Source organism: Ranitomeya imitator, chromosome 2 (genome assembly GCF_032444005.1).
Source record: "Ranitomeya imitator isolate aRanImi1 chromosome 2, aRanImi1.pri, whole genome shotgun sequence".
Taxonomy (NCBI): domain Eukaryota; kingdom Metazoa; phylum Chordata; class Amphibia; order Anura; family Dendrobatidae; genus Ranitomeya; species Ranitomeya imitator.
The window spans coordinates 24,095,629-24,120,166 of NC_091283.1; the positions used below are offsets into that span (position 1 = coordinate 24,095,629).

Sequence of the window (24,538 nt, forward strand, 5' to 3'; positions counted from 1 at the left end):
GACGCCGTGGAGAGCGATCTGCTGCCTGCAACATCCTTCAGCATCACCGGTTTGGCAGTGGGTCAGTAATGGTGTGGGGTGGCATTTCTTTAGAGGGCCGCACAGCCCGCCATATGCTCGCCAGAGGTAGCCTGACTGCCATTAGGTACCGAGATGAGATCCTCAGACCGTATGCTGGTGCAGTTGGCCCTGGGTTTCTCCTAATGCAGGACAATGCCAGACCTCAAGTGGCAGGAGTGTGTCAGCAGTTCCCGCAAGATGAACGCATTGAAGCTATGGACTGGCCCGTCCGTTCCCCAGACCTGAATCCGATTGAACACATCTGGGACATCATGTCTCGCACCATCCACCAACGTCGCGTTGCACCACAGACTGTCCAGGAGTTGGCATATGTTTTAGTCCAAGCCTGGGAGAAGATCCCTCAGGAGACCATCTGCCACCTCATCAGGACTATGCCCAGGCGTTGTAGGGAGATTATACAGGCACGTGGAGACCACACACATTTCTGAGCATCATTTCCTTGTCTTGAGGCATTTCCACTGAAGTTGGATCAGCCTGTAACCTTATTTTCCACTTTGATTTTGAGCCTCATTCCAACTCCAGACCTCCATGGGATATTAGTTGTGATTTACATTCACATTCCACTATGCAATGAATAAAGATTTATAACTGGAATATTTCATTCAGTGATATCTAGGATGTGGGATTTTAGTGTTCCCTTTGTTTTTGAGCAGTAATATATATATACATACACATATACACATATATATATATATATATATATATATATATATATATATATATATATACACAGTACAGACCAAAAGTATGGAAACCTCATTTAAAGATTTTTCTGTATTTTCATGACTATGAAAATTGTAAATTGACACTGAAGGCATCAAAACTATGAATTAACACATGTGGAATTATATACTTAACAAAAAAGTGTGAAACAACTGAAAATATGTCTTATATTCTAGGTTCTTATACACAGCTGATAGTCCTACTGAATAAACTGATAGAATTTGTATTACGGCAAGAAAAAAGCAGCTAAGTAAAGAAAAACGAGTGGCCATCATTACTTTAAGAAATGAAGTTCAGTCAGTCCGAAAAATTGGGAAAACTTTGAAAGTGTCCTCAAGTGCAGTTGCAAAAACCATCAAGTGCTACAAAGAAACTGGCTCACATGAGGACCGGCAGGAAAGGAAGACCAAGAGTCACCTCTGCTTCTGAGGATAAGTTTATCTGAGTCACCAGCCTCAGAAATCGCAGGTTAACAGCAGCTCAGATTAGAGACCAGGTCAATGCCACACAGAGTTCTAGCAGCAGACACATCTCTACAACAACTGTTAAGAGGAGACTTTGTGCAGCAGGCCTTCATGGTAAAATAGCTGCTAGGAAACCACTGCTAAGGATGGGCAACAAGCAGAAGAGACTTGTTTTGGCTAAAGAACACAAGGAATGGACATTAGACCAGTGGAAATCTGTACTTTGGTTTGATGAGTCCTAATTTGAGATCTTTGGTCCCAACCGCCGTGTCTTTGTGCGACGCAGAAAAGGTGAACGGATGGACTCTACATGCCTGGTTCCCACCGTGAAGCATGGAGGAGGAGGTGTGATGGTGTGCGGGTGCTTTGCTGGTGACACTGTTGGGGATTTATTAAAAATTGAAGGCATACTGAACCAGCATGGCTACCACAGCATCTTGCAGCGGAATGCTATTCCATCCGGTTTGCGTTTAGTTGGACCATCATTTATTTTTAAACAGGACAATGACCCCCAACACACCTCCAGGCTGTGTAAGGGCTATTTGACCAAGAAGGAGAGTGATGGGGTGCTACGCCAGATGACCTGGCCTCCACAGTCACCAGACCTGAACCCAATCGAGGTGGTTTGGGGTGAGCTGGACCGTAGAGTGAAGGCAAAAGGGCCAACAAGTGCTGAGCATCTCTGGGAACTCCTTCAAGATTGTTGGAAGACCATTCCCGGTGACTACATCTTGAAGCTCATCAAGAGAATGCCAAGAGTGTGCAAAGCAGTCATCAAAGCAATAGGTGGCTAGTTTGAAGAACCTAGAATATAAGACATATTTTCAGTTGTTTCACACGTTTTTTGTTAAGTATATAATTCCACATGTGTTAATTCATAGTTTTGATGCCTTCAGTGTGAATTTACAATTTTCATAGTCATGAAAATACAGAAAAATCTTTAAATGAGAAGGTGTGTCCAAACTTTCGGTCTGTACTGTATATATATATATATATATATATATATATATATATATATATATATATATATATATATATAATTATATGAAAAATCTGGCGTGGATGTGGCCACAAGACAAGGTGACTGTAGATAAATAGACAATGACAGAGATGGATCCATAGATGTGAGACAGATCCAGGTTTTCTCCTCAGAGTTGGGCAGCGCCCTGCACACACCCCGGGGGTCTCTCCTCTAGTTTGCGGCCCACAGCACCGAGCAATGGGCGAATTCTATTATATAACAGTCAGAGAATCGTAAAAATGATAGAAACAATTGTAATCTCCTCCTCCTGTTCCCTGTGTGAACAGAGAGGAGGAGGAGAAATAGAAGAGGAGGAGGAGAGCAGGGCAGCCAGAAGAGCAACCACAACACTGAGCAGAGAGAGAACACAAGAGCAGAACCTCAGCGAGAGCGACACAGACAGCAGGTAACTAACTTTTCCTACATGTGTACAGATAGATAATAGATAAGACAGACAGGCAGATTCTGTTGTCACCAGCACAGTTTTCTATACTGTAGAATCTTTAGAATTTAACTTTGCAGTTTTCTTCTGTGATGAATCTTAAGGAGAAATACTCTGTCCAGAAGAGACACCTGGGACAGCTGACATTAGAACAGAGAGGGCAGGCACATGTGTGAATAGACAGATAGTCAGAGATGGAAAGGAGGTCAGAAAAACAACTTTATGATCAGAAAACTGGGTAACCAGAGACACAGCTGGGTGGTCAGAGACACAGGTGGATGGTCAGAGGCACAGCTGGATGGCCAGAGGTACAGGTGGGATGGTAAAAGGTTAAGGTGGATGGTCAGAGAGGTACAGCTGGGTGGTTAGAGACACAGTTGGGTGGTCAGATGTACAGGCGGGAGGGTCAGTGGTACAGCTGTGTGGTCAGAGAAAGGTGGAATGTCAGAGACATAGCTGGGTGGTCAGAGACACAGTTGGGTGGTCAGAGGTACAGGCGGGTGGTCAGAGACACAGTTGGATGGTCAGAGGTACAGGCGGGAGGGTCAGAGAGGTACAGCTGGGTGGTTAGAGACACAGTTGGGTGGTCAGAGGTGCAGGCGGGAGGAACAGTGGTACAGCTGGGTGGTCAGAGAAAGGTGGAATGTCAGAGACATAGCTGGTTGGTCAGAGGTACAGGTTGATAGTCAGAGGTACAGTTGGGTGGTCAGAGGTACAGTTGGGTGGTCAGAGGTACAGTTGGGGAGTCAGAGGTACAGTTGGGTGGTCAGAGGTACAGGCAGGAGGGTCAGAGGTACAGTTGGGTGGTCAGAGGTAGACGTGAATGGTCAGAGATATAGCTGGGTGGTCAGAGACACAGTTGGGTGGTCAGAGATAGAGGCGGGTGGTCAGAGACATAGTTGGATGGTCAGAGGTACAGGCGGGAGGATCAGAGAGGTACAGCCGGGTGGTTAGAGAAAGGTGGAATGTCAGAGACATAGCTGGGTGGTCAGAGGTACAGGTTGATGGTCAGAGGTACAGTTGGGTGGTCTGAGGTACAGGTGGGTGGTCAGAGGTACAGTTGGGTGGGTCAGAGGTACAGGCGGGAGGGTCAGAGGTACAGGTCGGTGGTCAGAGGTACAGTTGGGTGGTCAGAGGTACAGTTGGGTGGTCAGAGGTACAGGCGGGAGGGTCAGAGGTACAGCTGGGTGGTCAGAGGTACAGGTGGATGGTCAGAGGTACAGGCGGGAGGGTCAGAGGTACAGTTGGGTGGTCAGAGGTACAGTTGGGTGGTCAGAGGTACAGGTGGATGGTCAGAGGTACAGTTGGGTGGTCAGACGTACAGGCGGGAGGGTCAGAGGTACAGGCGGGAGGGTCAGAGGTACAGTTGGGTGGTGAGAGGTAGAGGTGAATGGTCAGAGGTACAGGTGTATGGTCAGAGGTACAGTTGGGTGGTCAGAGGTAGAGGTGAATGGTCAGAGGTACAGGTGGGTGGTCAGAGGTACAGGTGGATGGTCAGAGGTACAGGTGGATGGTCAGAGGTACAGGTGGGAGGGTCAGAGGTACAGTTGGGTGGTCAGAGGTACAGGCGGGAGGGTCAGAGGTACAGGTGGATGGTCAGAGGTACAGGTGGGTGGTCAGAGGTACAGGTGGGTGGTCAGAGGTACAGGTGGGTGGTCAGAGTGACTCGGTGCTGGATTGGGCTGTGTATGAGCCCACTGTGACACTGGCTCTGGAATATGCTGTTCACCCACTTGCAGATGTCCCCTCAGCCTCCATATAATAATCTGGGAGGATTGTTGGATGGTGATGAGGAGCTGCTCCTGCCTGTACATAGAGATTCAGGTGTCTGGTACTGCTCCTATGTAGCGGTAGAGACCCCTGCACAGCGGCCACAGGGGCTTCTCCTGCTCTGTTCCCTGTGGACCAGTCCAGACCAATGTGGCGTCAGACAGGTGGTGGTGGGAGGTTCTGTACTTGCAGTCAGATGGGATGTGAGGACACAGGACAGGGCGAGTGTCGGCTGTAAACACGCTGTTCCCCACGTGTGGTGGTGAGTGTACGGGAGGAGCCGGCACAGAGCGTAAAGTACAGCAGCAGCAGCAGCAGCGTGACTCATAACATCCTGCGGGAGCGCCGGACTCTGTGTACTGTACATCTGGGGGCGGAGCCTGCGCACTGTACACAGACGGGCGGCCAGAGCAAGGGGCAGCCAGAGCCGAGCAAGGGGCACCCAGAGAGCAGAGCAAGGGGCACCCAGAGAGCAGAGCAAGGGGCACCCAGAGCCGAGCAAGGGGCACCCAGAGAGCAGAGCAAGGGGCACCCAGAGCAAGGGACACCCGGAGCCGAGCAAGGGGCACCCAGAGAGCCGAGCAAGGGGCACCCAGAGAGCAGAGCAAGGGGCACCCAGAGAGCAGAGCAAGGGGCACCCAGAGAGCAGAGCAAGGGGCACCCAGAGCAAGGGACACCTGGAGCTGAGCAAGGGGCACCCAGAGAGCAGAGCAAGGGGCACCCAGAGCAAGGGACACCCAGAGCCGAGCAAGGGGCACCCAGAGAGCAGAGCAAGGGGCACCCAGAGAGCAGAGCAAGGGGCACCCAGAGAGCAGAGCAAGGGACACCCAGAGCCGAGCAAGGGGCACCCAGAGAGCAGAGCAAGGGGCACCCAGAGAGCAGAGCAAGGGACACCCAGAGCCGAGCAAGGGGCACCCAGAGAGCAGAGCAAGGGACACCCGGAGCCGAGCAAGGGGCACCCAGAGCCGAGCAAGGGGCACCCAGAGCCGAGCAAGGGGCACCCGGAGCCGAGCAAGGGGCACCCGGAGCCGAGCAAGGGGCACCCAGAGAGCAGAGCAAGGGGCACCCGGAGCCGAGCAAGGGACACCTAGAGAGCAGAGCCAGGGGCACCCGGAGCCGAGCAAGGGGCACCCAGAGAGCAGAGCAAGGGGCACCCAGAGAGCAGAGCAAGGGGCACCCAGAGAGCAGAGCAAGGGGCACCCAGAGAGCAGAGCAAGGGGCACCCAGAGAGCAGAGCAAGGGGCACCCAGAGAGCAGAGCAAGGGGCACCCAGAGAGCAGAGCAAGGGACACCCAGAGCCGAGCAAGGGACACCCAGAGCCGAGCAAGGGGCACCCAGAGCAAGGGAGGGACACCCAGAGCCGAGCAAGGGGCACCCAGAGCCGAGCAAGGGACACCCACAGCCGAGCAAGGGACATCCAGAGCCGAGCAAGGGGCACCCAGAGCCGAGCAAGGGGCACCCAGAGAGCAGAGCAAGGGGCACCCAGAGCCGAGCAAGGGGCACCCGGAGCCGAGCAAGGGGCACCCAGAGAGCAGAGCAAGGGGCACCCAGAGCCGAGCAAGGGACATCCAGAGCCGAGCAAGGGGCACCCGGAGCCGAGCAAGGGGCACCCAGAGAGCAGAGCAAGGGGCACCCAGAGCCGAGCAAGGGGCACCCGGAGCCGAGCAAGGGGCACCCAGAGAGCAGAGCAAGGGGCACCCAGAGCCGAGCAAGGGACACCCAGAGCCGAGCAAGGGGCACCCAGAGCCGAGCAAGGGGCACCCAGAGCAAGGGAGGGACACCCAGAGCCGAGCAAGGGGCACCCAGAGCCGAGCAAGGGACACCCAGAGCAAGGGACACCCAGAGCCGAGCAAGGGACATCCAGAGCCGAGCAAGGGGCACCCAGAGCCGAGCAAGGGGCACCCAGAGCCGAGCAAGGGACACCCAGAGCCGAGCAAGGGGCACCCAGAGCCGAGCAAGGGACATCCAGAGCCGAGCAAGGGACACCCAGAGCCGAGCAAGGGACATCCAGAGCCGAGCAAGGGACACCCAGAGCCGAGCAAGGGGCACCCAGAGCCGAGCAAGGGGCACCCAGAGCCGAGCAAGGGGCACCCAGAGCCGAGCAAGCTGGTCCACTGGTGACTATACACCCGTTACTGTACATTATAGCATATATACCGCACTATACACAAGAACACGTCCCTATATACTGCACTATACACAAGAACACGGCCCTATATACCGCACTATACACAAGAACACGGCCCTATATACCGCACTATACACAATAACACGGCCCTATATACCGCACTATACACAAGAACACGGCCCTATATACCGCACTATACACAAGAACACGGCCCTATATACCGCACTATACACAAGAGCACGGCCCTATATACCGCACTATACACAAGAGCACGGCCCTATATACCGCACTATAAACAAGAGCACTGTCCTATATACCGCACTATAAACAAGAGCACTGTCCTATATACCGCACTATAAACAAGAGCACTGTCCTATATACCGCACTATAAACAAGAGCACTGTCCTATATACCGCACTATAAACAAGAGCACTGTCCTATATACCGCACTATACACAAGAGCACTGTCCTATATACCGCACTATACACAACACTGCCCTAAATACCGCACTATACATAACCCGGCCCTATATATCGCACTATACACAACCCGGCCCTATATACCGCACTATACACAACCCGGCCCTATATACCGCACTATACACAACACTGCCCTATATACCGCACTATACGCAACACTGCCCTATATACCGCACTATACACAACACTGCCCTATATACCGCACTATACACAAGAGCACAGTCCTATATACCGCACTATACACAAGAGCACAGTCCTATATACCGCACTATACACAACACTGCCCTAAATACCGCACTATACATAACCCGGCCCTATATATCGCACTATACACAACCCGGCCCTATATACCGCACTATACACAACCCGGCCCTATATACCGCACTATACACAACACTGCCCTATATACCGCACTATACGCAACACTGCCCTATATACCGCACTATACGCAACACTGCCCTATATACCGCACTATACACAACCCGGCCCTATATACCGCACTATACACAACACTGCCCTATATACCGCACTATACACAAGAGCACAGTCCTATATACCGCACTATACACAACACTGCCCTAAATACCGCACTATACATAACCCGGCCCTATATATCGCACTATACACAACCCGGCCCTATATACCGCACTATACACAACCCGGCCCTATATACCGCACTATACACAACACTGCCCTATATACCGCACTATACGCAACACTGCCCTATATACCGCACTATACACAACACTGCCCTATATACCGCACTATACACAACCCGGCCCTATATACCGCACTATACACAACCCGGCCCTATATACCGCACTATACACAAGAGCACAGTCCTATATACCGCACTATACACAAGAGCACAGTCCTATATACCACACTATACACAACACTGCCCTAAATACCGCACTATACACAACACTGCCCTATATACCACACTATACACAACACTGCCCTAAATACCACACTATACACAACACTGCCCTATATACCGCACTATACGCAACACTGCCCTATATACCGCACTATACACAACACTGCCCTATATACCGCACTATACACAACCCGGCCCTATATACCGCACTATACACAAGAGCACAGTCCTATATACCGCACTATACACAACACTGCCCTAAATACCGCACTATACACAACCCGGCCCTATATACCGCACTATACACAAGAGCAGTCCTATATACCGCACTATACGCAACACTGCCCTATATACCGCACTATACACAACACTGCCCTATATACCGCACTATACACAACACTGCCCTATATACCGCACTATACACAACCCGGCCCTATATACCGCACTATACACAACCCGGCCCTATATACCGCACTATACGCAACACTGCCCTATATACCGCACTATACGCAACACTGCCCTATATACCGCACTATACGCAACACTGCCCTATATACCGCACTATACGCAACACTGCCTTATATACCGCACTATACGCAACCCGGCCCTATATACCGCACTATACACAACCCGGCCCTATATACCGCACTATACACAACCCGGCCCTATATACCGCACTATACACAACACGGCCCTATATACCGCACTATACACAACACGGCCCTATATACCGCACTCTACACAACACTGCCCTATATACCGCACTCTACACAACACTGCCCTATATACCGCACTATACACAACACTGCCCTATATACCGCACTATACACAACACTGCCCTATATACCGCACTATACACAACACTGCCCTATATACCGCACTATACACAACACTGCCCTATATACCGCACTATACACAACACTGCCCTATATACCGCACTATACACAACCCGGCCCTATATACCGCACTATACACAACACTGCCCTATATACCGCACTCTACACGGGGTTATATACACGCTGACCAGTGTTTGTCTCGGGCATGGTGCATGGGTCCAATTTCCCTGCAGCGCCCCCACAGGACAGATTGCAGTCAGGTCCTCTAGTGATGGGGGGCTCCTGCGGATGGCGGGGTGCTGGGGTATATGAGTCCGGACCCCCTGCTCCCCTCATGTGATGACGCAGTCTCTCCTCCACTCCGCAGATATGAAGTCTCCTCCACCAGACGCCGGACCTCCTAATCCCGGGGAACAGCAGAGTGCGGAGGCCGAGATGCCGCCGATCACAAAAGAGCAGTCAGTGAGCGAGACCGAGAAGGACTCTGGGTACTCCGGTGAGCGCCATTTATCCTCCGCACGACCCTCCGCTCCTGCGTACTACAACCCTCAGCATCTCCTTGGTGCACGACTGTGGTTACATTCTCAGCTTTGTGAGAACTCCCATCTATCCCCCCTGACATTACCTCATGGTCCCAATAGCGCCGTGCCGCGGTCTGGGTGACACAGTCTCAGCCGTGGAGCACAAACCTAATGTGAACACGACCGCAGAGCCACTCACCTACCTGAAAGGACCCCGTGGACAATGCTGGTTCCTGAAACACCTCTGTTGTAAAAATGGATTAATCCACCTACAGCAACCAATCAGAGCACAGCTCTCATCTCCCCTACTGCTCTCGGTCAATGAAAGCTGTGCTCTGATTGGTTGCTATGCCCTGATGATCAGTCAGTTTACAACAGTCTTCAGGGTCCGCACAGATCACAATATCTGACCCCCGACAGCAATGTCGTCCATACGTGGCCTCCCGGGTGCTGCTCTCGGCGTATTCTCCCACTGTGAAGCTAACAATTTATGGAAATTTCCAGGCATTTATTGTGATCCGCCTTTGTTACCCATAGCAACCGGTGCGCAGCTTTCATTTCTGAAACTGCTGTGGTAAAGTGAAAGCTGTGCAGTAATTGGTTGCTACAGGCAACAAAGATCATTCTGATAAAGCTGGTGGTCACGACCCCTGCAGGCACAATCTCTGCAGTCAGGGGAGGGTCATCAGAGTCCGCTACCAAATTACAGGTGAAGCTAACCACCCCGGGACAGAGGCATAGCTCCGCCCACACAATGCTCCGCCCACACAATGCTCCGCCCACTGTCCCACCATCCTGGTCCCGCCTCTGTACAGAGGTGTGGCGGGAGGATGGAGCCGGCCCGGTGCCCCACCTGGGACTGACTGATGTTCTCTTCACAGACAGCAGCTCGGAAAGCGTCAGCTCAGAGGACACGCCGCCATCAACAAGCGCCAGCGTGATGGCCGCCACCCCGCCAACACAGCCGGCGTATACTCCTATATACATCCTACAGAACATCATCCTCAAACAGGTGAGGAAGAGAAAAACAAGAAGTGTGTCCGACGAAGCGTTTCATTCCACAATTCTGTAAACTTTGTGTAATTACTGATCGTTAATGACTCTGTAATATTCGCCACTTTGTTATCGCGCTTCATCCTCTCTCATGCGTCGTTATAACTGGAGATGAGCAAAAATATCAATATTCAGTTCGGATTACGATCGCTGTACTTGCAATATTTGCCCAACATCATTAGAGCTAATAGGGAGTACAGAGGAGCGAATATGTTCGGAAACGATCAAACATAAATTTGCCACCAATATGGTACAAATATGGCAAATTCGAAGATCATTTTCCGAACATATTCTCTCATCTCTAGTTATAACCTCTTAGATCATGCTCCTTTAGAAGCTGCTTTGAGCTGCTACTCCAGCAAGAATCATAGGCAAACATTATTTACAGCTTCTCTGTTCCCCTCCCCCCAAGCTCATCTCCCTCGCCCATACTCCCCTCCATCCTCTCCTGTGCTCAGACAGCGGATGGTTGACCAGCGTTTCTTGCTGGATAGCAGGTCAAAGTAGCTTCTAAAGGAGCATGAAGTAGGAGGTTATAATGACACGTGAGAGAAGAAAGCAAAATAAGACAATGGAATATATTAAAAATATTCATAACTTTACTAAGGATGATCAATAATTAATAAAGGGTGTAAGTACTCTTTAAAAGGAGGTTTTCCTGGATGAAAGGGTAGGATCCTCTCCTGTACAAGCACCTGGATCCAATGCTATCTACCTGGACCAGCGGTGGCACCTCCCTACCCCCTGCAGTTATTGCTGTAAGCCCCCATTTCTGATGTACCCCTTCAGGGGGTCTTCTTCATCAGCTGCAGTTTTCATGCATGAGTCTGACAACTCCGTTCTGACGCTACGTTTCTTGTAGTCAGACCCCGTTCTCTGCCCACATCACATTGAGATACGTTCATTTATCATCTAGTTGCCTCAGTGCTGCCGCCCTGGTGGTGAATCTGCTCCTCATGGTCATGTCTGGTAACTTTTCTCTTTTTCTCCTTCTAGCCTCGCCTTGTGCTTCTCCATGCTCCTGTCAAACACCATCGTAAAAGAGCTTCCCCTTCCTCCTACCTGCCCATCCTGCGCTCTTATCCTAAGATTGCACCACGTCTACCTCCTCCTCCAAGTTCGGCTTCCGATCTTCCCATAGACACAGCCCTCGCTCCTCCTCAGCCCAAGCAGGCGGCACCGCAGATCCTGGAGGTCTCCCTGCGCTCGCTGGCCTTGCTGCGCCGGACACGAGAGACTCAGAGGTCAATCCGAGAACTGAAGGCTCACACTAGACTCTATGAGAGAGCGCTGCAGGGCGAGGAGGGCGGCTGGGAGCGGCTGCGGAGGGCGATGGAAAGGAGTGGAGGCTACAGACAAATTCCACCCGCCGCCCCCAACTCGGGCACAACGGAAGAAGCGATGAACACGACTGAGGCTTCCAGTGCGACCAGCGACTCGGCAGAAATGACCGAGGAAGAAGAGGAAGTGACATCACCGGAGGAAGCCATGACATCATCAGACGCAGCGCCACCTGCCTTTGATCTGGGGGGCGCCGTATGACCGCAGTGGACAAACCCTCCCCTCTGACCTTTGTACATTTCCATTTTTATAGCATAAAACTTATTTTATTGTCCATTTCTCTGGGACGTGACGTTACGATCTGTATCTGCTTTATTTCATCACAACGGGAATTCATCTAACACTTGTCTGATTGGTTCTTTGCCCCCATGTGACCCCTTCAGATCTAAAAGGACACACTATCTACACCTAGTGGCCAGTGGTGGTAACACAGGCTGCACAGCACAGGTGTTTATTAGATTCGGAGGTCCCCATACAAAAAAAATCCCAAGATCCAAGTCGAGAGTTCAGGCGTCCGCCACCACCTCCTCCTGCTTCCGCTTCTTTGCTCTTTTCTTTTTCTTGGTGCTTCCTAATAACTGGGAGTCTTCTCTATTCACCTCACTAACGTTCGGGGCAATAGCACCGAATGGACTAAACCGCTGTTTCAGTCCCTGTGGGAGGGATAATGGCGGCCGGTCAGGAACACTGTGCAGGGCTGTGTGGTCTCCGTGGGCCTCTGACAAAGTGATGACACCTTGTAATGGAGAAGCGGCCTGGAGCTGGTCCTTCGGGAGCCCTGAAGGCTGCAGAAAGGCGCACAGTGGCAGCGTAGGGCCCGGCGTGGACACCATGTGGTAATATTTCTTCACTCCGCCATCTTTGATCCTCTGCATCTTGTAGCCGGATAATGGGAAACGATGAGAGTTAAAGCTGATGACAAGAAGAAAGATGACGTTACTCCCTACAGTAAAGTACTCGCATCCCCTCGTCCATTACTGCACAGACCCCTCCACCAATGTATCTGTGATAATACAGCGCAAAGAAGGTGGCGCTGGGAGAATCAGACCTGAAAACTAGCAGAATAGTGAGTGCAGCTCTGGAGTATAGGTTGTAATGGTAAATGCGGTGCCTTCTGCTCTAGAAGACACTGAGGCCTCGTCCACTGCAGCCGGAGCCCCCTGTATCCAGAGCTCGTGTTAGGATCAGTCTCCAGTGCTCTGGACACATGTCTGAGCCTGCAGGACTCGCTGTGGAACCCACATACAAGTGCTGGGCCGTCCTCCACACTGGACGCTCATGAATAAACTGCTCCATTATACATCTGTCCAGATAGACTGAGCCCCCTCTCATTGCTTAGTTCCAGGTTTATAGTTGCTTCCATTACACACGAGCACCTAAGATCCAGTGCAATAATCAGATACTGACAGCAAGGATGCAAATCACAGATGTGGTCACATGACTGACCACCGACACGGGGAATACAGGGGGCTCATGACAGACAGTAGGCAAAGCGAGTGCAGATATTTCTTCCGAGACTGGACAGCCCCTTTAATCACAACCCCTTCAATATTGCAGCACAGCTTCTCACTCAAACTCATCACCTACTCATAAGTGTAGTACAAATTCCCAGACCCCTCAAAATCCTGGAGACTTTCCTACAGAGTGAAGGAAGGGGCCAACAGCCCGACCCCCCGGGGAGGCTAACAGCATGGAGTCAGCCTGTACCCAAGGGGATAATAAAATGCATAATCACTGCACTCCTACAGGAGAAGGTAGTAGTATCACTGCGGTAGATAAACATGAGGGTGTATACATACAATCATTGGTATTTGGTTTAGAAAAAGGACACGTCCGTGTTTAAATGGAGTTACTGCGCTGGTCGGCGCTGGCGATACAGTGGAAATGCAGAGATACATATATCCAGGCAAGGAGGATTTATAGCCAAAAGAGGGTTTGGAAACAAGTCTGTTGGTGGCACAGATGCCTGCAGATCGGGCAGTTCCTGCAGGAGCCAGCGTTGGTGTCTAAGTGGGAGATGCTGACACAGACGTGTCTGAGCAGAAGGAGCAGGTCTGTGTCAGCATCTCCAACACCGACCAGCGCAATAACATAGTAACATAGTTATTAAGGTTGAAGGAAGACTTTACGTCCATCTAGTTCAACCCATAGCCTAACCTAACATGCCCTAACATGTTGATCCAGAGGAAGGAAAAAACCTCACGTGGCAAATAGTAAGCTCCACATTGGGGAACAAAATTCCTTCCCGGCTCCACATACGGCAATCGGACTAGTTCCCTGGATCAATGCCCTATCAAGGAATCTAGTGTATATACCCTGTAACATTATACTTTTCAAGAAAGGTATCCAGTCCCCTCTTAAATTTAAGTAATGAATCACTCGTTACAACATCATACGGCAGAGAGTTCCAGAGTCTCACTGCTCTTACAGTAAAGAATCCGCGTCTGTTATTATGCTTAAACCTTCTTTCCTCCAGACGCAGAGGATGCCCCCTTGTCCCTGTCTCAGGTCTATGATTAAAAAGATCATGAGAAAGGTCTTTGTACTGTCCCCTCATATATTTATACATTAACATAAGATCACCCCTTAGCCTTCGTTTTTCCAAACTAAATAGCCCCAAGTGTAATAACCTATCTTGGTATTGAAAGAGCAAAAACACAGAAATGGAAATTAAAATATACCACTTAAATATAAAATAGTAAAAAGATTAAAGTCAAAGCATATTAAGGTATAAAATGCCTTTATTTAATTTTTGGCAAAAATGACCCTGTATAATGGGCCTGTACTTGGGGAATTTGTAAATACATATAGATTAAAAATTATATATATATATATATATATATATATATATATATATATATATATATATATATATATATATATATATAGCAAAGATAACTGGACGGACACATAAAGAAAAGAAAAAAAGGGATATAAATTCACACAAAAATCAGCAGCAAAAATTTATATTTATATTAAAATATATATATATATATATATATACATATATATATACACATATATATATATAAACATGTGTAAAAAAAAAAAAACCACACTATGTGCAAAGATGCAAAAAAATGTGCAAAGTACAACGCATCCCGACGCGCGTTTCGGATTAATCCTTCGTCAGGGATTCATCAGAAACGCGCGTCGGGTGCATTGTACTTGGAGGGTCGGACATCAAAGGTATATATTATTGATTTATTTTATATTTAAATCTATGGTGGGCACTATATGTGGCTTATAGGTATATATATTTACACTTCATTATTTATAACTGAGTGCTTCCTTGTTTGAACTAAAGTTTATTACACTGGGATCTATTTTATATTAGATCCTCTATTCCTGCATTACACTTTGCACATTTTTTTTGCACCTTAACACATATTGTGTTTTGTTTTTTTACACATGTTCATAAATTTTTATCTTTGCTATTACAATATATATATATATATATATATATATATATATATATATATATAATCTTTAATATAATTTTTAATGTATATGTATTTACAAATTCTCCAAGTACAGGCCCATTATACAGTGTCATTTTTGCCAAAAATTAAATAAAGGCATTTTATACCTTAATACGCTTTGGCTTTAATCTTTTTACTATTTTATATTCAACCCCTTCACGACCTTGCCCTTTTCCGTTTTTGCGTTCTCGTTTTTCGCTCCCCTCCTTCCCAGAGCCATAACTTTTATTTTTCCATCAATTTGGCCATTTGAGGGATTGTTTTTTGCGAGACAAGTTGCACTTTTCAACGACATCATTGGTTTTAGCATGTCGTGTACTAGAAAACGGGAAAAAAATTCCAAGTGCGGTGAAATTGCAAAAAAAGTGCAATCCCACACTCGTTTTTTGTTTGCCTTTTTTTCCTGCGTTCACTAAATGCTATAACTGATTGATTCTCCAGGTCATTACGAGTTCATAGACACCAAACATGTCTAGGTTACGTTTTATCTAAATGGTAAAAAAAAAAAAAAAATTCCAAACTTTGCTAAAAAAATAAATAAAAAAATTAAAATTGCGCAATTTTCCAATATTTCGTGATCTGGGGTCGGGTAAAGGCTAATTTTTTGTGTGCCAAGCTGGAATCAGATCGCTCCTATGTAGCTGAATTGCAGGCTTGCTATGAGCGCCGACCACAGGGTGGCGCTCATAGCAATCCGGCATCAGCAACCATAGAGGTCTCAAGGAGACCTCTGGTTGCTATGCCGACGCATCGCTGACTCCCGATCATGTGACGGGGGTCGGCGATGTGCTCATTTCCAGCCACGCGGCCGGAAAAGCCGGTTAAATGCCGCTGTCAGCATTTGACAGCGGCATTTAACTAGTTAATAGCGGCGGGTGAATCACGATTTCACCCGCCGCTATTGCGGGCACATGTCAGCTGTTCAAAACAGCTGACATGTCCCGGCTTTGAGGTGGGCTCAGAGCCGGAGCCCACATCACAGCAGGAGATCCGACGTCTGCAGTAATAGTACGGCGGAGGTCGGTAAGGGGTTAAAGCTCATTTGCCATTTATCAGCCCAAGCTTCTAGTTTACATAAATCATCCTGTAATATAAAATTGTCCTCCTCTGTATTGCTTACCCTGCAGAGTTTAGTGTCATCTGCAAATATTGAAATTCCGTTCTGTATGCCCCCTACAAGGTCATTAATAAATATGTTAAAGAGGGCCCAATACTGATCCCTGTGGTACCCCACTGCTAACCGCGACTGCTAACCCGCGACTCCATTTAAACACGGACGTGTCCTTTTTTCAAAACCAGATACCAATGATCGTATGTATGCACCCTCATATTTATCTACCTCAACGATACTACATGTTCAAATTCTAGAAAAGAACCTACGAAAGGCGACATTGTGATCAAGGCCACTGATTGGCCGAAACAATTTTTCCTGTTGCCTCACTTTTCACCAATAAATTATCCACTTGAAGTAAACCTTCTCCTGTATGAGTGCAGAGATTATATATTTTATTATCGATGGGACTACTGGCTCCATTTACTAGCACCGTCACCTCCACAGAAGTCGAGTGCTAGCCTTCTTTTTCTACGTACCCCAGGGGAGGCAGGGAGCCCAACAGCCCAAAGTCAGCCCATCCCCTGGGGAGGCCCAGGAGCTCAGAATCAGCCCACCCCTTGGAAGGCTGGGGGCCCAAGAGCCCAGAGTCAGCCCACCCCCTGGGGAGTGCCCAAGAGCCCAGAGTCAGCCCACCCCCTGGGGAGGCGGGAGTGCCCAAGAGCCCAGAGTCAGCCCACCCCCTGGGGAGGCGGGAGTGCCCAAGAGCCCAGAGACAGCCCACCCCCTGGGGAGGCTGGGGGGCCAAAGAGCCCAGAGTCAGCCCACCCCCTAAAAAGGTGGGAGTGCCCAAGAGCCCAGAGTCAGCCCACTCCCTGGGGAGGGGGGGGGGGGGGGACCAAGAGCCCAGAGTCAGCCCACCCCCTGGGGAGGGGGGGGGACCAAGAGCCCAGAGTCAGCCCACCCCCTGGGGAGACGGGAGTGCCCAAGAGCCCAGAGTCAGCCCACTCCCTGGGGAGGCGGGAGTGCCCAAGAGCCAGACTCAGCCCACTCCCTGGGGAGGCAGGAGTGCCCAAGAGCCCAGAGTCAGCCCACCCCCTGGGGAGGCAGGAGTGCCCAAGAGCCCAGAGTCAGCCCACCCCCTGGGGAGGCGGGAGTGCCCAAGAGCCCAGAGTCAGCCCACCCCCTGGGGAGGCGGGAGTGCCCAAGAGCCCAGAGACAGCCCACCCCCTGGGGAGGCTGGGGGGCCAAAGAGCCCAGAGTCAGCCCACCCCCTAAAAAGGTGGGAGTGCCCAAGAGCCCAGAGTCAGCCCACTCCCTGGGGAGGGGGGGGGGACCAAGAGCCCAGAGTCAGCCCACCCCCTGGGGAGGCGGGAGTGCCCAAGAGCCCAGAGTCAGCCCACTCCCTGGGGAGGCGGGAGTGCCCAAGAGCCAGACTCAGCCCACTCCCTGGGGAGGCAGGAGTGCCCAAGAGCCCAGAGTCAGCCCATCCCCTGGGGAGGCGGGAGTGCCCAAGAGCCAGACTCAGCCCACTCCCTGGGGAGGCAGGAGTGCCCAAGAGCCCAGAGTCAGCCCACCCCCTGGGGAGGCGGGAGTGCCCAAGAGCTCAGAGTCAGCCCACCCCCTGGGGAGGCGGGAGTGCCCAAGAGCCCAGAGTCAGCCCACCCCCTGGGGAGGGGGGAGTGCCCAAGAGCCCAGAGTCAGCCCACCCCCTGGGGAGGCGGGAGTGCCCAAGAGCCCAGAGACAGCCCACCCCCTGGGGAGGCTGGGGGGCCAAAGAGCCCAGAGTCAGCCCACCCCCTAAAAAGGTGGGAGTGCCCAAGAGCCCAGAGTCAGCCCACTCCCTGGGGAGGCGGGAGTGCCCAAGAGCCAGACTCAGCCCACTCCCTGGGGAGGCAGGAGTGCCCAAGAGCCCAGAGTCAGCCCACTCCCTGGGGAGGGGGGGGACCAAGAGCCCAGAGTCAGCCCACCCCCTGGGGAGGGGGAGTGCCCGAGAGCCCAGAGTGAGACCACCCCCTGGGGAGGCGGGAGTGCCCAAGAGCCCAGAGTCAGCCCACTCCCTGAGGAGGGGGGGGACCAAGAGCCCAGAGTCAGCCCACCCCCTGGGGAGGCGGGAGTGCCCAAGAGCCCAGAGTCAGCCCACCCCCTGAGGAGGCGGGAGTGCCCAAGAGCCCAGAGTCAGCCCACTCCCTGGGGAGGCGGGAGTGCCCAAGAGCCCAGAGTCAGCCCATCCCCTGGGGAGGCGGGAGTGCCCAAGAGCCAGACTCAGCCCACTCCCTGGGGAGGCAGGAGTGCCCAAGAGCCCAGAGTCAGCCCACCCCCTGGGGAGGCGGGAGTGCCCAAGAGCCCAGAGTCAGCCCACCCCCTGGGGAGGCGGGAGTGCCCAAGAGCCCAGAGTCAGCCCACCCCCTGGGGAGGCGGGAGTGCCCAAGAGCCCAGAGACAGCCCACCCCCTGGGGAGGCTGGGGGGCCAAAGAGCCCAGAGTCAGCCCACCCCCTAAAAAGGTGGGAGTGCCCAAGAGCCCAGAGTCAGCCCACTCCCTGGGAAGGGGGGGGGGGGGGGGACCAAGAGCCCAGAGTCAGCCCAACCCCTGGGGAGGCGGGAGTGCCCAAGAGCCCAGAGTCAGCCCACCCCCCCACTGAAAAGGCAGGAGTGCCCAAGAGCCAGAGTCAGCCCACCCCCTGGGGAGGCGGGAGTGCCCAAGAGCCCAGAGTCAGCCCACTCCCTGGGGAGGCGGGAGTGCCCAAGAGCCCAGAGTCAGCCCACCCCCTGGGGAGGCGGGAGTGCCCAAGAGCCAGAGTCAGCCCACCCCCTGGGGAGGCGGGAGTGCCCAAGAGCCCAGAGTCAGCCCACCCCCTGGGGAGGCGGGAGTGCCCAAGAGCCCAGAGTCAGCCCACCCCCTGGGGAGGCGGGAGTGCCCAAGAGCCAGAGTCAGCCCACCCCCTGGGGAGGCGGGAGTGCCCAAGAGCCCAGAGTCAGCCCACCCCCTGGGGAGGCGGGAGTGCCCAAGAGCCCAGAGTCAGCCCACCCCCTGGGGAGGCGGGAGTGCGCAAGAGCCCAGAGTCAGCCCACCCCCCCACTGAAAAGGCGGGAGTGCCCAAGAGCCAGAGTCAGCCCACCCCCTGGGGAGTGCCCAAGAGCCCAGAGTCAGCCCACTCCCTAGGGAGGCTGGGGGGCCAAAGAGCCCAGAGTCATCCCACCCCCTAAAAAGGTGGGAGTGCCCAAGAGCCCAGAGTCAGCCCACCACCTAGGGAGGCTGGGGGGCCAAAGAGCCCAGAGTCAGCCCACCCCCTAGGGAGGCTGGGGGGCCAAAGAGCCCAGAGTCAGCCCACCCCCTAGGGAGGCTGGGGGGCCAAAGAGCCCAGAGTCAGCCCACCCCCTAGGGAGGCTGGGGGGCCAAAGAGCCCAGAGTCAGCCCACTCCCTAGGGAGGCTGGGGGGCCAAAGAGCCCAGAGTCAGCCCACTCCCTGGGGAGGGGGGGGGCCATAGAGCCCAGAGTCAGCCCACTCCCTGGGGAGGGGGGGGGACCAAGAGCCCAGAGTCAGCCCACCCCCTGGGGAGGCGGGAGTACCCAAGAGCCCAGAGTCGGCCCACCCCCCCACTGAAAAGGCAGGAGTGCCCAAGAGCCAGAGTCAGCCCACCCCCTGGGGAGGTGGGAGTGCCCAAGTGCCCAGAGTCAGCCCACCCCCTTGGGAGGCGGGAGTGCCCAAGAGCCCAGAGTCAGCCCCCCCCCCTGGGGAGGCGGAAGTGCCCAAGAGCCCAGAGCAGGGGGTGGGCTGACTCTGGGCTCTTGGGACCCCCACCTTTCCAGGGGGTGGACTGATTCTGGGATCTTGGGCACTCCTGCCTCCCCAGGGGGTGGGCTGACTCTGGGCTCTTGGCCCCTCTCCCCTCCCCAGGGAGAGCTGACTAGTCAGCCCACCCCTGGGGAGCCAACAGTTCGAAGTCAGCCAGACCCCTGGGAGGCGGGGGGAGGCAACAGCTTAAGGTACCGTTACACTAAACGATTTATCAACGATCACGACCAGCGATACGACCTGGCCGTGATCGTTGGTAAGTCGTTGTGTGGTCGCTGGAGAGCTGTCACACAAAGATATCGTCAGCGGGATCGTTGCTACGTCACAAAAAGCGTGACATTGCAACGATATCCTTAACGATATCGTTATGTGTGAAGGTACCTTTAGAGTTAGATTGACCCCTGGGGAGGCAGGAGGACCAAACAGGCCAAAGTCAGCCCAACCCCCTCAGCAACATTTTCATAAAGCTTCAATGTGGATTTCCTCAGCTCAGTAATGTCCTGAGTGTTTTCCTGTTCCACAGTGATTGATTGTGGCGGCTGCAGGTTCCTTGTTGTGTGACGGTCACTTTTGCTCCATAGCGCCCCCATGACGGTCTCTGGATACAAGAAGTGCACCCTGTAACTGCCTCAAGTGTTGTGTTACTTTCTGCAGTCAGACCCATCACCCTCACCTCTCCGGAGAAAAGTCTGCGGGCGCCTTAATCAGCCAAAGCTCCATGTCCGGGTCAGAGGTCGCCGAACCATCACATTCCGCCACCGGGACAAAACCCTTCGGACACCGGAAGCCGCCACCTGAGGGACAGAACACCGTCAGTCACACAACATCCCAACTACGACCCCCAACATCAGCCCACAGAGCCATACACCCCAGAAGCCGCATCAGTCATCATTACAATCACCAGCTTCAGCACACGGAGCCTGCACTCTGTGACTGACGAACCCCGTCACATGTAGCACGGGCGCCGCCATCTTACCCTCCATCACTCCGAACTACTGGCGGATGACGTCATATCCATGCGACACAGGAGGAAACAGTGCAGTGATCGATTCGGAAAAATATGCGCCAGTGCCACCTGCCGGACACAGATATAACACAGTGTAATGATCGGTATAACCCAGGTACTAGCGCCACCTGCCGGACACAGATGTAACACAGTGTAATGATCGGTATAACCCAGGTACTAGCGCCACCTGCCGGACACAGATGTAACACAGTGTAATGATCGGTATAACCCAGGTACTAGCGCCACCTGCCGGACACGGATGTAACTCAGTGTAATGATCGGTATAACCCAGGTACTAGCGCCACCTGCCGGACACGGATGTAACTCAGTGTAATGATCGGTATAACCCAGGTACTAGCGCCACCTGCCGGACACGGATGTAACACAGTGTAATGATCGGTATAACCCGGGTACTAGCGCCACCTGCCGGACACGGATGTAACACAGTGTAATGATCGGTATAACCCAGGTACTAGCGCCACCTGCCGGACACGGATGTAACACAGTGTAATGATCGGTATAACCCAGGTACTAGCGCCACCTGCCGGACACGGATGTAACACAGTGTAATGATCGGTATAACCCAGGTACTAGCGCCACCTGCCGGACACGGATGTAACACAGTGTAATGATCGGTATAACCCAGGTACTAGCGCCACCTGCCGGACACGGATGTAACACAGTGTAATGATCGGTATAACCCAGGTACTAGCGCCACCTGCCGGACACGGATGTAACTCAGTGTAATGATCGGTATAACCCAGGTACTAGCGCCACCTGCCGGACACGGATGTAACACAGTGTAATGATCGGTATAACCCAGGTACTAGCGCCACCTGCCGGACACGGATGTAACACAGTGTAATGATCGGTATAACCCAGGTACTAGCGCCACCTGCCGGACACAGATGTAACACAGTGTAATGATCGGTATAACCCAGGTACTAGCGCCACCTGCCGGACACAGATGTAACACAGTGTAATGATCGGTATAACCCAGGTACTAGCGCCACCTGCCGGACACAGATATAACACAGTGTAATGATCGGTATAACCCGGGTACTAGCGCCACCTGCCGGACACGGATGTAACACAGTGTAATGATCGGTATAACCCAGGTACTAGCGCCACCTGCCGGACACAGAGGTAACACAGTATAATGATCGGTATAACCCAGGTACTAGCGCCACCTGCCGGACACAGATGTAACACAGTGTAATGATCGGTATAACCCAGGTACTAGCGCCACCTGCCGGACACAGAGGTAACACAGTATAATGATCGGTATAACCCAGGTACTAGCGCCACCTGCCGGACAGAGGTAACACAGTGTAATGATCGGTATAACCCAGGTACTAGCGCCACCTGCCGGACACAGATGTAACACAGTGTAATGATCGGTATAACCCAGGTACTAGCGCCACCTGACGGACACAGATGTAACTCAGTGTAATGATCGGTATAACCCGGGTACTAGCGCCACCTGCCGGACACGGATGTAACTCAGTGTAATGATCGGTATAACCCGGGTACTAGCGCCACCTGCCGGACACGGATGTAACACAGTGTAATGATCGGTATAACCCAGGTACTAGCGCCACCTGCCGGACAGAGGTAACACAGTGTAATGATCGGTATAACCCAGGTACTAGCGCCACCTGCCGGACACAGATGTAACACAGTGTAATGATCGGTATAACCCGGGTACTAGCGCCACCTGCCGGACACAGAGGTAACACAGTGTAATGATCGGTATAACCCAGGTACTAGCGCCACCTGCCGGACACGGATGTAACACAGTGTAATGATCGGTATAACCCAGGTACTAGCGCCACCTGCCGGACACAGATGTAACACAGTGTAATGATCGGTATAACCCAGGTACTAGCGCCACCTGCCGGACAGAGGTAACACAGTGTAATGATCGGTATAACCCAGGTACTAGCGCCACCTGCCGGACACAGATGTAACACAGTGTAATGATCGGTATAACCCAGGTACTAGCGCCACCTGACGGACACAGATGTAACAGTGTAATGATCGGTATAACCCAGGTACTAGCGCCATCTGCCGGACACAGATGTAACACAGTGTAATGATCGGTATAACCCAGGTACTAGCACCACCTGCTGGACACAGATGTAACAGTGTAATGATCGGTATAACCCAGGTACTAGCACCACCTGCCGGACACAGAGGTAACACAGTGTAATGATCGGTATAACCAGCGCCACCTGACGGACACAGATGTAACACAGTGTAATGATCGGTATAACCCGGGTACTAGCGCCACCTGCCGGACACAGATGTAACACAGTGTAATGATCGGTATAACCCAGGTACTAGCGCCACCTGCCGGACACAGATGTAACAGTGTAATGATCGGTATAACCCAGGTACTAGCACCACCTGCCGGACACGGAGGTAACACAGTGTAATGATCGGTATAACCCAGGTACTAGCGCCACCTGCCGGACACAGATGTAACACAGTGTAATGATCGGTATAACCCAGGTAATAACGCAACCTGATGGACACAGATGTAACACAGTATAATGATCGGTATAACCCAGGTACTAGCGCCACCTGCCGGACACGGATGTAACACAGTGTAATGATCGGTATAACCCGGGTACTAGCGCCACCTGCCGGACACAGATGTAACACAGTGTAATGATCGGTATAACCCAGGTACTAGCACCACCTGCCGGACACAGAGGTAACACAGTGTAATGATCGGTATAACCCAGGTACTAGCACCACCTGCTGGACACAGATGTAACATAGTGTAATGATCGGTATAACCCAGGCACTAGCGCCACCTGCCGGACACGGATGTAACAGTGTAATGATCGGTATAACCCAGGTACTAGCGCCACCTGCCGGACACGGATGTAACACAGTGTAATGATCGGTATAACCCAGGTACTAGCGCCACCTGCCGGACACGGATGTAACACAGTGTAATGATCGGTATAACCCAGGTACTAGCGCCACCTGCCGGACACAGATGTAACAGTGTAATGATCGGTATAACCCAGGTACTAGCGCCACCTGCCGGACACGGATGTAACACAGTGTAATGATCGGTATAACCCAGGTACTAGCGCCACCTGCCGGACACAGATATAACACAGTGTAATGATCGGTATAACCCAGGTACTAGCGCCACCTGCCGGACACAGATGTAACAGTGTAATGATCGGTATAACCCAGGTACTAGCACCACCTGCCGGACACAGATGTAACACAGTGTAATGATCGGTATAACCCAGGTACTAGCGCCACCTGCCGGACACAGATGTAACACAGTGTAATGATCGGTATAACCCAGGTACTAGCACCACCTGCCGGACACAGATGTAACACAGTGTAATGATCGGTATAACCCAGGTACTAGCGCCACCTGCCGGACACAGATGTAACACAGTGTAATGATCGGTATAACCCAGGTACTAGCG

General features: G+C 52.3%; 2 protein-coding genes across 5 annotated transcripts; one reads left to right on the forward strand and one right to left on the reverse strand.

Moving 5' to 3' along the window:
• Nucleotides 1–2,547: 2,547 nt before the first annotated feature.
• LOC138661470 (uncharacterized) lies at nt 2,548–12,081 on the forward strand. 2 transcript variants are annotated; one of them, XM_069746170.1, is made up of 4 exons: nt 2,548–2,695; nt 9,193–9,321; nt 10,228–10,358; nt 11,396–12,081. In XM_069746170.1, the coding sequence occupies exons 2-4, from the start codon at nt 9,195–9,197 to the stop codon at nt 11,939–11,941; spliced, it is 804 nt and encodes a 267-aa protein (XP_069602271.1). In that variant the 5' UTR covers nt 2,548–2,695; nt 9,193–9,194; the 3' UTR covers nt 11,942–12,081. The 2 variants fall into 2 exon arrangements, with proteins under 2 accessions (XP_069602271.1, XP_069602270.1); XM_069746169.1 differs by lacking the exon at nt 2,548–2,695 and adding an exon at nt 4,898–6,618.
• On the reverse strand, nt 12,035–21,146 carry POLR1G (RNA polymerase I subunit G). 3 transcript variants are annotated; one of them, XM_069746172.1, is made up of 3 exons: nt 21,048–21,146; nt 20,745–20,865; nt 12,035–12,652 (listed from the first exon to the last, which is right to left on the reverse strand). In XM_069746172.1, the coding sequence occupies exons 1-3, from the start codon at nt 21,052–21,054 to the stop codon at nt 12,247–12,249; spliced, it is 534 nt and encodes a 177-aa protein (XP_069602273.1). In that variant the 5' UTR covers nt 21,055–21,146; the 3' UTR covers nt 12,035–12,246. The 3 variants fall into 3 exon arrangements, with proteins under 3 accessions (XP_069602273.1, XP_069602274.1, XP_069602272.1); XM_069746173.1 differs by having other exon boundaries at nt 21,014–21,064; XM_069746171.1 differs by having other exon boundaries at nt 20,938–21,054.
• Nucleotides 21,147–24,538: the final 3,392 nt, after the last annotated feature.